Source organism: Cannabis sativa, chromosome 3 (genome assembly GCF_029168945.1).
Source record: "Cannabis sativa cultivar Pink pepper isolate KNU-18-1 chromosome 3, ASM2916894v1, whole genome shotgun sequence".
Taxonomy (NCBI): Eukaryota; Viridiplantae; Streptophyta; class Magnoliopsida; order Rosales; family Cannabaceae; genus Cannabis; species Cannabis sativa.
In genome coordinates this window covers 7,866,507-7,883,488 of record NC_083603.1, presented here as the reverse complement: position 1 = coordinate 7,883,488, position 16,982 = coordinate 7,866,507, and the positions used below count along the sequence as shown (strand labels likewise).

At 27.0% G+C, this 16,982-nt stretch overlaps 1 protein-coding gene across 1 annotated transcript; it reads left to right on the top strand.

Moving 5' to 3' along the window:
• Positions 1–11,856: 11,856 nt before the first annotated feature.
• LOC115711002 (replication protein A 70 kDa DNA-binding subunit B-like) lies at positions 11,857–14,031 on the top strand. The gene is made up of 8 exons (XM_061112322.1): positions 11,857–11,915; positions 12,182–12,332; positions 12,846–12,859; positions 13,022–13,146; positions 13,222–13,303; positions 13,403–13,535; positions 13,671–13,834; positions 13,917–14,031. Exons 1-8 carry the CDS (start codon positions 11,857–11,859, stop codon positions 14,029–14,031), a joined length of 843 nt encoding a protein of 280 aa, XP_060968305.1.
• The last annotated feature ends 2,951 nt before the right edge of the window (positions 14,032–16,982 follow it).

Genomic DNA, 16,982 nt, shown 5'->3' with positions numbered 1-16,982 from the left:
TGATAGATAAGATTATTTTTAATACTAGATTTAGAGATATTGTTAACTTCAACATAATAAATAAATAAATATTCTTGGCACAACATTTACCGCGTAAAATTTTAGATGAAAATTAGTTATAAAAAGAAAAAAAAATACCAAAAATATTGATCGTTAATAATTAAATATTTTGAAATAATTTATCATTAATGCTTCATGATAAAATTACAATTAAAAAAAGTTATATTTATTATTGTACAAATTTTGACACAATTATTATTATTTGTCAAATTTGACATTTTCACACGTGCCCCATTGAAGAATCTTACCATTATAAAAGTATGGGCAATGTTATGATTTACAATGTAATTTTAAAAACTGATATATTCTATTGATAATTTTTGCAAAGTAACATTTTAGTATAAAAATACTTTGTAAAAATTTAATTAATTAGAAAATGTCATTTTTTAACACCGCTTAAGACTACGATTTGGCCTCAAGTTTTAAGTGATCAAAGTCCATAGGCAATACTAGAACATAAATGTTTAGTTTGAATTTCATGCACTAATGTTAAGCTAAAGAATATATGGTTGTAGAATGAAACAAATAGTTTATTAATTTCAGCATACAAAAGAGTTTTTTAGTCTAATTTTTTACATCATCGTTACATTGTAGTTATTTAGGAAAACCTCTAAATTTTCACAAAATTTCATATAGTTTATAATATTAAAAATAAGATTCAAATATTTTGTTGCACACGTGACTGTTTTTCCTTATACACGTGATAACCAATTGGCTGAATTTTATTTTTACAGGTAGTTCTAAATAACTACAACGTAAACGATCATAAAAAAATGATCTAAAAAACTCTTCTAAATGCTAAAATAGATAAGGGGATTAAAATTTTAATTGTAGTATATATCGTAAGAAACTTCTACAGTGCACCCCTGAAAAAATGGTGCACCAATGCACCTCTTACTGTTTCAGCATTCAGAAAAAAAAAATTAGTCTATTTGTTTACCATGGATATATTGTACTTATTTAAAATATTCTACAAAATTTTGAGACATATAAAGTAATTTACAATATGACAAGGAGTGTTAAAAAAATTTATAATATGTGAAATATTTTAAATTATATGAATTTTTGTTGAAATTAAAACTATAAATAAAATGTAACATAGAGAACTAGACATAGTGACTTATAGTTAAACTGTCATTTGCAAAATTAAAAGTTGTATACTACAAGAGGTACAATTTAATAGTGTAAAATATATAATTTAGATTTGAACTAAAGTTTCAGCAATATTTATGAGACACAATAAGTGTTATAACTTAAATTATTTAGTGCATGTTTGGCATCATAACTAAAAAATTGTTTTTTGTTTTTAAAAACAGAAAATTATTTTTTGAAAACAATTTGGCTTGTTTGACCTTGTTTTTTTAAAACAATTTTCAGAAAATAAAGTTACAAAAAACAAGAATTTTGAAAACAACAAAATGTTGTTTTCTGTTTTAAAAACCAATTCACTTTTAGTCAATATTGTTTTTAAAAGACACTAACCAAACATGACTTGTTTTTAAAAACTTCAAAAACTATTTTTTGTTCTCATTTCTAAAAACAATTTTTTGAAAACAAAAAACAGAAAATAATACCAAACATGCTCTTAGTGTTTTGCTCAGGCATATATGTAACTAAAACAAATAAACATATAAGGAATTATTAAAGTACGTAATATGTTAATTTCATAGTTAGACATGATTCATCATTAATTCTATATGGAATAATTAAGTGGTTAATTAAGCTTAATATATAGGTTGGTTTTGCTCAGAACACTTCTTTATTACACCTCCTGTTTATTAGTTTTTTCTAATATGATGTTCTTCTTTTAGGCTATAAAATATTGCAAACTGTTCAAGATTTCTGCAACTTCTAACAGTTTCATATACAATTAAGGTAAGTTGTTGTTAGAATTATTTGTATTATTAAACTATTTACTCAATATTTTATGCTTTTTAAATTCATTAAATTATATAAAGATTACTTGTACAATGATTATATTTTCAGTTTCTATATCGATATTAATTCTATGCTATATGTTTATTTTTCTTCCTATTAGCTTTGTAATTTTTAATAAAGAGATTGCATAATATATGTTAAGAGGTGTTATTTGAGATCTCACAATCCACAATCCAGTAAATAAATCTTAGTAATCCATTATGTTTTTTCTAAGAAAAGATTCAGATTAGAGAAATAAATGACTTGGTTATTAAAACATAATTTTTTTTGGCGAACAAGTAAGCCTATGTTGATTGAAATTCATTTTCAAACTCTATTAGTAAAACCCAATATATTCAGTAGTTAGAGGCTTTTATATACCCCAGTAAACTACATTTGATCTTCCTTACTAAACTTTGTAAGAAAATTTGTTATGTATTCTATTATATTCAACCTGCTTTACCCAATAAAAATACTCTGTACTGTAACTACCTCATGTTTTCACACAATCCCAATTATGCCTTTCCATAGGTACTATGTCAGAGCATTCATTGCAGCAATGTATATTCCCTTGCGAAATCTTTTTTTTCCCTGCATTTTATCCATTTTAGTATCCCTACAATTGAGCTTAATCGTCTATATACTCCAAGCGATAATAATACTTTTCTCAAACAATCAGAACTAAATCTATATACATAATTTCAAAGTACTATATATGCCTCGACATATATAGATATAAAGGCCAAGAGAAAAGAAAAAATGAAGTTAGGGACTTCAGAATGAATTTCATCAAACACAAGATAAAATGAATACAACAATGGTAAAATGTAATAATCATAATAATTAAAAAAAAAAAGAATAATCAATTGAATAAAAAATCTACAGAAATAAAGCTTTGTGAGTTGAATATAGTTTAGAATTTCTTAATGTTTCTTCGCTCACCGATTCTATTTGTATGTTAAAAAATATTGAACATCTACATTAATTATATTTATCCTGTTTATTAGTTTTCTCTAATATGACGTTTTTCTATTTCTTTATAGGCTTTAAAATATTGCAAGTTGTTCAAGATATCTGCGACTTCTATCAGTTTCAAATACAATCAAGGTAAGTTGCTATTAGAATTATTTGTATTATTAGGCTATTTACTCAATATTTGATACTTTTTAATTCATTGAATTATACAAAGATTACTTGTATGATTATTATATTTTCAGTTTGTTTATCGATATTGATTCTATGCCATATGTTTATTTTTCTTCCTATTAGCTTTGTAATTTTAAATGAACAGACTGGACAATATGTATTACTATTGTGTTATTGGAGATCTCACAATCCAGTGTAAATAAATGTTAGTTTAATAATAAAAATATAGGCAGCCGAAATATAGGTATCCCATACACGTAAATCTATTTTGCCATCTGTGGAGCAAAAGAAAAAGATTCCTATTTTCCTTCATATTGGAAACGTTGCTACATTTTGGTTTTCGAATAGCAATATGTTAAAAAAAATGAACAAAATGCAAAAGAAGAGATGTGCTTACAATGAAATCTATAATTTCGAGACATTTTAGAGAGAAAAAAAAAAGCCTTCTATTTTAAGTAATTACACTACAAGGTATTCTAAGCACTAAACACTAGGGGTGTTCACAATGTATCCGATCCAATCCAATCCGCACGATCCAATCCAATCCAATCCGCAAAATGCGGATATCCGCACTTGTGCGGATTGGATTGGATTGAAAAATCTAAAATCCGCACTTGTGCGGATTGGATGTTGTTTGACCTCAAAAAGTAACCAATCCAATCCAATCCGCACTTAATTTTTTTTTTTTTTTGAAAAATTATAATATGTAATATATATTAATTAAAAAAAAGACACAAACTTCTAATTTCTTAATCTTTTTTAGTAATATATTGTTTTGGTGCATTTTATTTATTTGGTAATAAAAAAACACAACAAAAATAATTCTTATTAACATAGACACATACACATAAAGTTTAAATACATATATACTAGCTTATTTATTTTAGATACATATATATTTTAGTGTAAATCTAAAGATAAGTATATATATATTGATATATATATATGTATATTGCTTTAATTTGTATATAAATAGAGATGGAAATAGATTATTATTGGAAATTAAGAAACAATAGTCTTTCTTTATTTTTTTTTCTATGAAATATTAAATAATTTATTATTAAAAAAATAACCGATCCAAAATAACCGATCCAATCCGCACTATTGCGGATTGGATTGGATTGGATTTAAACTTTTATGCGGATCGGATTGGATCCAAAATATGAAATCCGCACTTAGTGCGGATTGGATGTTGTTTGACCAAAAAAGTGCGGATTGGATCGGATGAACACCCCTAGTAAACACTGTCAATATGAATACAAATCTAAAAAATTAATTAAAATATATTAAAAGCTTTTACATATTATAAACAACCTTCAAATAATTCAAATAAACAAACTGCTGCCATATAAAAAAAAAAAAAAAAAAAAAAAAAAAAACTATAGTATATATGCATAAATATATATATACAAAGTGGCATGGGGAGAATTTTAACTAAACAAAAAAAATTAATCAAACAAAATTTCACCCAAAATTTTTCTTAGAAAATATTCCATGATTCATCGTTGCTTTTGCAATATCTAAATACTTAGATTTAATGTTTTAATTTTTATTCTTAGTATCAAATATCTTTGGGAGTTGTAGATATTCAATGTTAGAGGGACCATTTTCAGCCTAGGCAGTAGCAAATTTTAAATAACATTCTTATGACTTCCACAAATTATTTATATATTAGTACTCTCTTTTATTATCGGTGTAGCAAAGAAAGAAGCCTATTTTTCTTCATATTGAAAATTTGCTCTCATTTTGATTTTTGAATAAGACGTATGTGTCTTTTTCTTACTGCTTTTTGCATTTTCGGGTGTTAACAGTAACAACTCTTTAACACCATATACATGAACAGTTGAAAAAATTTATGCACCAATAAATTCTTTTTAAAATTTTTATGGTATTATTACATAAAAAAAATAGTTCTCTATTTTGGATGTGTTTCTCAAGGAAGTACGAATTCCTTACTCTTGTGCTCTCCATCACCCAAATTCTGTTTTCTTCTAATATAAAACTCACAATAACTACTATGTGAGTTTTCTTTCTCTCTCTAAAATAAAAAGTTCATATTCATTTTCTTATGTAAATCCTAACTAAACTATTGTCACTGATATACATAAATCACAAGAATTCAATGGCTATTATTATGTAAGCTGTTTATTCATCTAGGTTTCAAATATATTTTGTTGGATGAATATTTTTGAATTAAGAAATTTAAATTTAATTGTTTATAAAATCATATCAGTGTTACTATTGCTTTTTTTTTTTTAACCAAGGCTTTATCACTGTTATTTGTTTATTAAAATTTTGAAGGCTCAAATTTGTTTTTATTATAATTTCTCAATTATGAATAGCGAATTTTATGTACACACAATATACATGGCAAATTCTGCAATCATAACTACTTTTTAACCCACTGCATATCTTGACAAGAGATTTGCTTTCATGTATATATGATTTCATTTTGTGCAATTTTGTATTATATATTTAGTTTCTATGCTTTGATGAGTATATATGTGTATGTTAGGTAGATTTATTTGTTATTTCTCTTTCTTATGGGTTACCTTATTCAAAAAAGAAATTTAAAAGTATGGACGGGGTATAAAAGATAAATTACAGATTTTTTTCTCGTTATTTTCATTATAAATTTTGTATGCTTTTGCATTGCAAAAGAAAAAGTCATAAAATTTCCTTAAATGATGCTTTCTTGTTCTGATATTAAGTTATTTTGGTCACTCCTTATATTTGTACTACCGATTTAAGGAGTAGCAGTAATACTCAACATTAATCACTGTTATTGTTCATTTCTTGAGTTCTCTCTAGCTCTCAATCTCTTTTTGTTGTTCTTCAAAAGGTGGGTTCTTTTTAATTTTATTTTTCTATTTTGCTGTTGTTTTAGTGTGATTTATTTTTTTTTTTTGCTGTTTTTGTTTCCTACACCTTCCGCTGTATACTGGGTGAGTGCATATACATTATATATTTATTGGTATCCCACACATGTTTTTAGTAACAATCATACAAATATTTTATTTTGTTCAGCCTCCACCTTCCTTTGTCTCAATTTTGCTAGAATTTACAATGTACAAAAATTACTACCATCTTTCACTTAAAGCTTACATAATAATGTAATGTGGTGCTCTACTTTTAATTATCTCAACTCTGAAAATGTTTGAACTTGAATAGTTCACTTTTCTATAAACATACACTTATTAAGATTGACTTACGAGTTTCAACTATTATTTTTAAGTTTTTAAATTTATCCTTACAGTTATGACTTAAGTTGTTTAAAACTTTATGAACTTTCTTATTCTCTTTTATATCTACTAGAGATTTAGGACTATGAGTAGACTTAAATAAGTTTCGTTTTTAGAATTAATATATGTTTCTCTTTATCTTCTTTTTAATTGCATACTGTCATTGACTGTGATTTGTGGTTTACCTCTATAATATCTATGTTTATGTATATGCCAAAAAAATATAGCATGGATATGTCGCAACAGAATACACTTTGTAAGAAAAGTAAATGCTGTTCTAAATGAAAATCAAATTCAAGTATTAAACTACACATAGAACAAGACCCATAACAATAATAGAAATATTCTATTTGGTTCAATCTGTAGCTTCTTTTGTCAAAATTCTATTAGAATTTACAGTGTAAGAAGATTATTACCATCTTTTAATTAAACCTTACATAATAATGTACTGTGATGCTCTATTTTTAATTGTCTCAGCTCTCAACAAGTTTCTGCTTGCATGAATAACTTTTCTGTAAACATACACTTACTAAGATTGACTTATCAGTTTCAACTATTGTTTCTAAGTTTTTAAATTTATCCTTATAGTTATGACTTCGGTTATTTACAATTTTAGGAACGTTCTTATTGTTTTTTTATGTCTGTTAGAAACTTAGACTTATGACTATATTTAAGTAAGTTTGGCTTGGACGATTGATATATGCTTCTTTTTCTCTGTTTTTTAATTGCACAGTATCATTGATTGTGATTTATGATTTTTTTAAAAAAAAACACAACCACATAATTAATTATCTTTTATTAGTGTAATTCTCTAATAGTGTATATATTAGAATTCTCTAATAGTGTACATATTAAAATTGGTATTTTTTAATTAGTGTACATATAAATATCAATATTACATTTCATTTTTTTTTTGTAGATACTAAAAGAAAAAAAAAACCAGCTATATATTTACTCTATATTGTTTCTTCAATTTCAACTTCAATAAAGGTATGTCTTTTTATTACTTACATAAATAATCGATTAACTTTTTGTTCTATGTTCTTTATTACAATAATGTTTATTTTTTCACAAACCTATATATATAATTCACGATTATAAAATATTATTCAACTTTGTAAAAATAATAATTTCATAAATTTATTATATTATTACTATACTCTTAAAAATAATAGATAAACATGCCATTCGATAGGAAGAGAAAAGAAAACGGGCAAATTTAGCTACAAAAAAATAGCGCTCAAATCTATCGCTAAAAAAAAAGAAATAAATGAGAAAAACCGAATTGCATATCGAACAAAAAAACTCAAACAAACAGAAGCTCCTGGTTACCAAATAGGTTAGTTTATATTCTGAAATAATTCAAATTACACAATCAATAAATAGAAAAAAAAAATTCTAAGATACCTCTGCTAAATTGAGAATCCTATTTTCAGATAAAACACCAACAATTGATGATCGTTACCAAACTAGGAGTACCGTATTTGAAGTTGGTTAGTTATATATACCTTATACACCAAACTCTAAATGATATACCAAATGAACCAACATTATTACCGCAACCTTCTACTTGCAAACACTGCCAAGCAAAACGATTTACCCATGAACCTAATGGCTTTTGTTGCCTGGATGGTAAAGTCTTATTAAAATCAAATGATTGTCCGACTACACTTTATGAATTATTATTTACATCCTCAACAGTAGAATCTGAACACTTTAGAAAGTATGTTCGTACTTATAATAATCATTTTGCTTTCACCTCTTTCGGGGCTAAAAATGACAAAAAATTAGGTAAAAGAAACAAAGGAATATACACGTTTAGAGTACAAGGACAGGTTTATCATTATATTAATGAACTACTTCCACATGAAGGCCCGCCATCTTTTTTACAATTGTACTTCTATGATACAGAGCATGAAATAGAAAACCGAATCAATATATCATCAAAAATGAATCAAACAATAGTTGCACGACTTATAGAAATCATAAATATGAATCCTTATTCTTTATTTTTTCGAAGTCTAAGAAACATTCCTAACTTACAAAACTACACAATCCACATATAGTCTAATGTAGGATTAGATCAAAGAGTATACAACGCTCCTTTAGCTTCACAAGTAGCTGCAGTATGGATTGATGATAACTCCTCTAGAGAAACAACAGATCGTGAGATCGTTGTATATAACCATGCATGCTTTAGTCATAAAGTACAATATTATTACAGTTGTTACGATCCATTACTGTATCGTTTGTTATTTCCTTATGGAGAAACTGGTTGGCATGAGAAAATTAATTGAGCTGATAAAAATAGAAATCAAACTTCTCATGATAGTGAAATAGTTATTGATCCAACTAGAGCCACCTCTGCTGAACAATTATTACAAAAAGAGAAAAACTTAACTAGCAGGAATAAAAAAGGGTTGGTTGTTTCTTGTAGAGAATATTATTGCTATAAATTACAAATTCGAACAACCGACAAAGGGATATTACTTCATGCAGGTCGACTCTTACAACAATATGTTGTAGATATGTATGTTAAGCTTGAAACATCTAGACTAGATTTCCTTCGCAAAAAACAAGATCAAATTAGGTGTGAACTATATCAAGGTGTAATTGATAGTATACAAGTTGGAGAAAATTGAGGTTCACAAGTTGGCAAACGAATTATTTTACCAGCTTCCTTTATAGGTGGACCTAGAGATATGCGGAAACGATATGTCGATGCAATGTCATTAGTTCAAAGATTTGGGAAACCAGATATTTTTTGACAATAACATGTAATTCAAACTGGGTAGAAATTAAAGAACAATTACTTCCAAATGAAGAAGTACAAAATAGACCAGATTTAGTTGCAAGGATCTTTAGAGCAAAATTAGAAGAATTAAAAATAGATCTATTTAAACGACAAATTTTTGGACTTGTAGCTGCCTATATTTATGTCATAAAATTTCAAAAAAGGGGTTTACCACATGCACATTTTCTAATTATCTTAAAACCACAATCGAAAATTATAGCGCCAGAATCCTTTGACAGATTTGTCTGTGCTGAATTACCCGATAAAAATATAATCAATATCTTTTCTCCATTGTCATTAAACATATGATGCATGGTCCTTGTGGTCAACTTAATCCATCAAATGTATGCATGATGAAAAATAAAAAATGTCGAAATTGTTATCTGAAATCGTATTGCCCTCAAACAACTTATGGAAATGATTCTTATCCAAATTATAGAAGAAGAGATAATAACGTATCAGTTAAAATACGAGGTAGCAATCTAGATAATCGTTGGGTTATCCCCTATAATCCTTATCTACTTGCAAAATATAACTGTCATCTTAATGTAGAAATTTGTTCAACTATTAAAGCTGTCAAATATTTATACAAATATGTCTATAAATGACATGATCGTATTGTTGTTCACATTAATTCAGAAAATGATCAAAATGATATTAATGAAATAGATCTCTACCAACTTGGTAGATGGGTCTCTCCTCCTGAAGCTACATGGAGAATACATGCATTTACATTAAATGAGATGCATCCACATGTACAAGTGTTACAAGTTCATCTTGAAAATAAACAATCTGTTACTTTTAAGGATACAGCTTATTTAAATAATGATATAAGTGATAACAATATATTGAAATCTATGTTGACAGAATTTTTTGAAATGAATAAAATTGGTGAAAAAGCTAAAACATTACTTTACAGGGAGTTTCCAGAACATTTTGTTTGGAACCAATAATATAAAATTTGGACTATTAGAAAGCGCTTCGAAACTTTTGGTAGGCTTGTCACAGTTAACCCACTAGAAGGTGAGAGGTATTTTTTTTACGTTTATTATTAAATCATGTTCGTGGGCCAACCTCATTTCACTATTTAAAGACAGTTAAAGGTAAACAGGTAACCTCTTTTCGAGAAGCTGCTTTACTTAGTGGATTATTAGATGCCGACACAAATCTAGAACAATGTTTATCCGAAGCCTCATCATTTAATATGCCCTATAGCTTACGTCGTTTGTTTGCTACCATCTTAGTATACTGTAAACCTACTAACCCTAAAGAGTTATGGGAAAAATTTGAACAACCAATGTCTGAAGATTATTATACTATAACGAACACCCCATCTACAATCAGAACTCATGTTCTAAATCACATCAAATTTATTCTAGAATCAATGGGAAAAGATATCAATGATCATAACTTAGTTAATAATTATATAAGTGATAACGAAATTGATAAACAATATAAAAAGATTAATGAACAATTAGCAATTGTTGTTAGCGAAGATGACATAGTAGCTGCTAATTTATTAAATTTGAAACAGAAAAATGCATTCGACTTAATATTAAATACAATTTTCAACAATCAAACTGGCCTTTTCTTTATTGATGGTCCTGGAGGAACGAGAAAAACTTTCTTGTATAAGACTATTTTGGCTGCAGTTCGTTCAAAAAAATGATAGCACTAGCTGTTGCATCTTTAGGTATTGCAGCTTCTATTTTACCTGGCGGTCAAACAGCTCATTCTCTATTTAAAATACCCCTTCACTTAGATAATTATAGTTCTTGTGCAGTTAGTAAACAATCAGGTTTAAGTAAATTATTACAACTAACAAAACTTATTATTTGGGATGAGGCACCAATGTCAAACAAAGAAGCTATTGAAGCTTTAAACTATATGTCGAAAGACATAATTAATTCTACCCTTCCTTTTGGTGGTAAAGTTATAGTTTTTTGAGGTGATTTCTGTCAAGTATTACCTGTTGTTCCTAAAGGTACAAGAGAACAAATGATTAATGCAAGTTTAGTAAAATCTGAGTTATGGCCCTTATTTAGTAAAATTACATTAACAGACAACATGCGTGCCTAACAAGATCCCTTATTTAGTAATTATTTATTTAATATTGGCAATGGAACCGAACCAACTATAGATGGAAAGATACAACTACTCTCATCGATGATTTTACCTTATGAGGATGATGATACTTCGCTAAACAACTTAATAGATTTCGTATTTCCAGATATTAATAACTACACAAAAAATATGAATATAATACTCAATCGCGTAATTTTAACTCCAAAAAATGAGTATGTTGACCATATTAATAAAATTCTTATTAATCGATTTCCGGGTAATTCCATAAAATATTATAGTTTTGATGAAACCATAGACAAAAATGAACAGGGAGTACAAGAAGACTTTATGAATAGCTTAACACCAAGTGGATTCCATGCCCATGAATTAACACTAAAATTAAATTGTCCAATTATATTACTTTGTAATATTAATACTTCTGAAGGATTATATAATGGAACACGTCTAATATGTCGACAATTTGGCTCTAATATTATTGATGCTGAAATAGTTACTGGTGATCATTGTGGAAAGAGAATTTTTTTACCCAGAATACCTTTTACTCCATTGGAAAATGAAAAAAATATATTCCCATTTAAACACACTCAGTTTCCCATTAGATTAAGTTTTGCTATGACTATTAACAAAGTTCAAGGACAAACGTTAGATTTAGTTGGCGTATTCTTACCAGAGTCTGTTTTCTCACATGGACAATTATATGTTGCTCTATCTAAAGCAAAAACTTTATCAGCTTTAAGAGTTCTCATTAGACCACCATCAGGCAACAAAGCTGATAATAATCATACCTTCAACATTGTTTATGAAGAAATCTTATTATTAAGCAATACTATATAAAAGTTTTTATGTATGATTCTCTTCTTATACATCTTTTCACTTTTTATCACCAATATTGATTATACATTTTAATTTAACTTATTACTGTAATTTCTTTTTACAGATCAAAGATGAATCTTCAGTATAAATTACTACGAGAAATTACACCAACTACTAGAGGATGGATAGCAAAACTTACTGTTATTGAAAAACTTATCCCACGTATCTCTCGCAATGGAGTTTTGTACCAACGTATAATTCTTGCTGATATTGAGGTATATTTATTACAACTCATAAATCTATATAAACTATATAAATTAAATTTAAATTTTATTTCAGCTACAAAATATAAGATTATTAATTAATTAGCTATAAAATCTCTACAAAAAATACTTTCTTACATCACTCTATGTATTTCTAATTCATTATAAATAGAAAAATCGTATACAAGCTACTCTGTATGGCAATGCAATCTATCATTTCGGAGATACCTTAAATGTTTCACAAGTCTACTTAATTTCCAATGATTATATAAAGCCAGTACAAGAAGAGTTTAGAATTGTTGATAATTAATTTGAATGGAGCCTCAATACTTCTACATCAATTGAGGAAACTACTAAAGAAAACCAATGGAACTTTGAAGATCTCTACAACTTGTATTATCTTGATCAACTAGATGCTTATGTTGATACAAAAACTTCTGTTGGTAATATTTATATAATTTCAATTTTTTATAATCATTATTATTGTCAAATTACTAATGATATTTCTTTCAATATTAATTACAGATATTGTTGCAGATGTATTAAGTGCTGATCCAATAAAAAAAAATCCACACAAAGTCTGGACCTGCAAATATTCAAGAATTCCTCCTTGTTGATCAAAGGTCTAAAACTAATATGTTTTATATTTTTAAAAATACTGCATATGTTATGTTAATTTTTAACAAAATATATTTGTGCAGCTTGCAACCAAAAACTTTAACTATGTGGGATGAACTAACTGAGACCGTTGGAAAAACAATATGTGAAATTCTTCCACAAAATCCTATTATAATAGGAACACGCCTGAAAGTTGTTTCACACAACGGTTAGATTTATTTCACCTAATTATTTAGTATTATTAAAAGACAACTTATAATATATTTTCTTAACAATTCAATAGGTATATCTTTATCATCCAAGCAACAAAGTTCATTTATCATTAATCTTACAAATATTCCACAAATAAATGAGCTTCGTCAATGGTAAATTAATTCATACTTATTTTTTATAAATTATTCTTTATTACACCTATCCATAAATAATTCTTATATATCTAATAATTTTATCCTATAAATTAATAGGAGCATTAACAATGAAGAATACCTATTTGCCATTATCAATGAGAAGAGACTCTTCCCAAGCCAAACTGCTCTAAGAACTCTTCAATATAATAATATCATTACTATTAATGACATTCAAAATCTTCCGCAAGAGGTATGTAAAATATGTTTATTTAACTTTTAATTAATTCATTAGTTTCTTTTCTCAGTATTTATAGTGTTTATAATTATTTTTGGCTTTACATAATATTATATACTTTATTTCAATAACTATATTATGCTTTATTAGCAAACTACTTTTTGGATCAATGCATCAATCTCCATCAAAAATTTAAGACAACCCTTCTCGTACATGGCTTGCACAAAATGTCGTCAAAAAGCAGATCTTGACAATAAAACATCATGTTTTAACTGCTACAGCTGCAACGAATTATCTGTTGAGACAATTCCAAGGTTTATATTAACTCAATTTAGCACAAATCTTATTATCATAATATGTTACTTAAATAAATTTATTTGTATTTGAATATATTAGGTGTCACTTTCAAGCTCAACTAACAGACCACACAAGCTCACTAATAGCAACGTTCTTCAGCGAAAATGCAGAAAAGATTTTAAATTGTACTGCAGAAGAGCTTATTCACATGTAATTTCTACTATTTAAATTCATTCACTTCATTAACATACATTAATATTACTATCTTTGTCAATGATATTGTTAATAACATGATCAAAACGTATCATCGGTTGCAAGGCTTTCTACAACGAGTAAATTTTTTATTTACTTAAAAGCAAGAGCGGATGCATATAGTGGTGGGAGTCAAACAAAATACAACGTTATCTCATTGCTCGAAAGTGATAGTGAAGCAAGCACTTCAAATACTACGAATGATACTTGAAGTATCTGCAAAATAATATAAATAAATATATAAATTATGTACGAATATTATAAATACTATGTAAAATATATTTAAATAATAAGCTTCTTTATATAGGACACGTTATGTATATAATTAAAAGAAATAATTGCATGAGGATACATAATTTTCATTTTATTTTAAGAAATGTCCTTATTTATATTAATATAAAAAATACCGTCAGTTTTTTAGTTATTTTATACGCACGCATACCGAAACAAACAACTTCACTTTTAATGAAGTCAAAAATTATTTTTACTGGGAAACATAAATTGTTTTTTTTTTGTCAGACTTTTTTGTATCTTTTCCTTACTTGTATTTTCTTGTCAGATTTTGTCAAATCATTTATTTTTGTTTTGTTTTTTTTTTTGTTTTTTGAAAAACTTTATCTTTTGTTACGTTTTGTTTTATTGGGTGTTGTTTTTAATACATTTATTTAATAAAGAGCTTTCCCTTTTTTTTTTATATTTTTTAAAAGTTATAAAATAATCTTATACGTTAACTCTCTCTCTTAATATTTAATAGTTACTTGTTTATATTATACATTAGCTTAATTTGTAAAATAATTTGATAAGTTTCAAAATATTATAAGAAACCACATAGTTTCTTAAAATATATAACAATAAACGCTTTAGTTTAAATAAAATTTAATGTATCAAACAATTTAATAAGTTACTAATTTTTTTTTATTTTTATATTTAGACATTACAAAATTAAATAAAAATATACTTATTTTTATAAAACTATTTTAATAAATTTATAAAATAATTTTTAAATAAATTGAATAGTATCTGAAACATCATATGAGTTACATTAAAAAAAAAAGGTAACCTCATTGTATCTTAAACAATAAAATAACATAATATAACCTAAAAATATAAAAAAGAAATAAAAAAGTTTCTTTTAATATTAGTCGTTCTTTTTTGATACCGAAAAATATATGTTTCTCACATATTAAAATGGTTATTTTATTATTTATATATGTGTAAAATTCTGAAATACATTTTTTAATTGAAAAGTAACTAATTGATATCTTATTCAAATCAAAAGCAACTAAATGGTTGCTTTTTTGCAAAACTCCCAAAAAACGAAAAATTTCTGGAAACGAGATTTTTCCATTTTATTTTATTTTCGGTAATTGTTTTGAATTTCGGTATGTATGCTGACGTGGCACAACGGTATTTGTGCAAATAATTTTCTTAAAAATATTTTTATAAATAAAATCAATTTTAGGTATAATATTAAAAAAAAACCCCTAATTAAAACGCTTAGCATTAATTAACTAGTTTGTAATTATTATTGTATAATATTATAATATATATTTACACTTTTTGCTTTATTTTAAAATATTAAATCTTAATTTCACATTTTATATTTTATTACAATTAATTATATAGTAAAAATAAAAATAAAAAAATCAAATGAAGAGTTTAACAGGTGCAATTTTCACCTAGTTTAAATATAAATACTTTGTCGATATTTATTAGATATATGTAATTGAGCAATTTATGTCAATAAAGTCAAGTTTATAATTAAAGTATCATCAACTAATGAAATACTGCTTATAATATATACTAGTGATTTACTAAATTGTGACATCTGTCAATACAAATAAGATATATATTGCATGGTAGTGTATTATTTAACGGTACATAAATTTATTTTACTTTTTGATAAATATATACCTACGTGTAAAGTATGAGATCTATATCTTAATATTAAATTAAAAGTAAAGCATACCATTTATACGAGCAATCGTTACGAATGAAATTAACTAATCTTTTCATGAACCACTTGAGGCTAGCTTAAGTGCTCATAAGTGGATGTGTGTCTTGTAAATTCTGAATTCGAATCCCAACTAAAATATAGTTATAATATATAAACACTTAAATAAAAAAAATAAAAATAAAAAACCTACTCTTTTCATGTTGATTTATATCTCCAAAAATATTGTTGTCCGTTAAAAATAAGATAACTATAATATTTTATTTTGTCTTCTGTATGTATAAGAGCATCTCTAATGGTAATGTTATAGTGAGATTTCTCTCACCTAGAAACTCGAGACCAGACTCCTCTTTAAAAGGACACGTGTATTCAGATTCCCAATGAAAGCTGAAATGTCCGTGAGAGACTTCTCGAAGTTTAGATCTCGCCCAGGATAAAACCAGCGAGATATTGCGGGTGCGACCTAATTCACACCGCATAACCATAATCCTCATCATGCGGGGTAGACCCAACTCGCATATGTCAGAACATGTGCGAGTGTCTCCCTCTATACCTCCGCGACGAGTATGGAGACCGATGCCCTATGAGGCAGTTTTGGTCCCAGCGACCCAACAGCCCTAACAGACCAATATAAGTTCGCATGTCCAGATGTTACCAGCTTCAACATGCGACGTCTACAACGGGCGATTACTTAAGGACGCAGACGTTCCAAACATATGTGCGATCCTACGAGCTCAACAGACGGAACATGAACGGTCAACTCGCAGATGCGAAAGACGCATACGTTGATGAATTCAGTAACTGTCATACATTTATTAATGTTAACGTTGTTTGAGTTTAGTCATTGCAATTCAATGTGTAAATAATGGATTAACAATAAATGTGATCCTCATGTAACCGATTGGGCACCTGCTTTGTATATAAAGGGGTGATCCACCGTGAAAATGCACCTACGAATC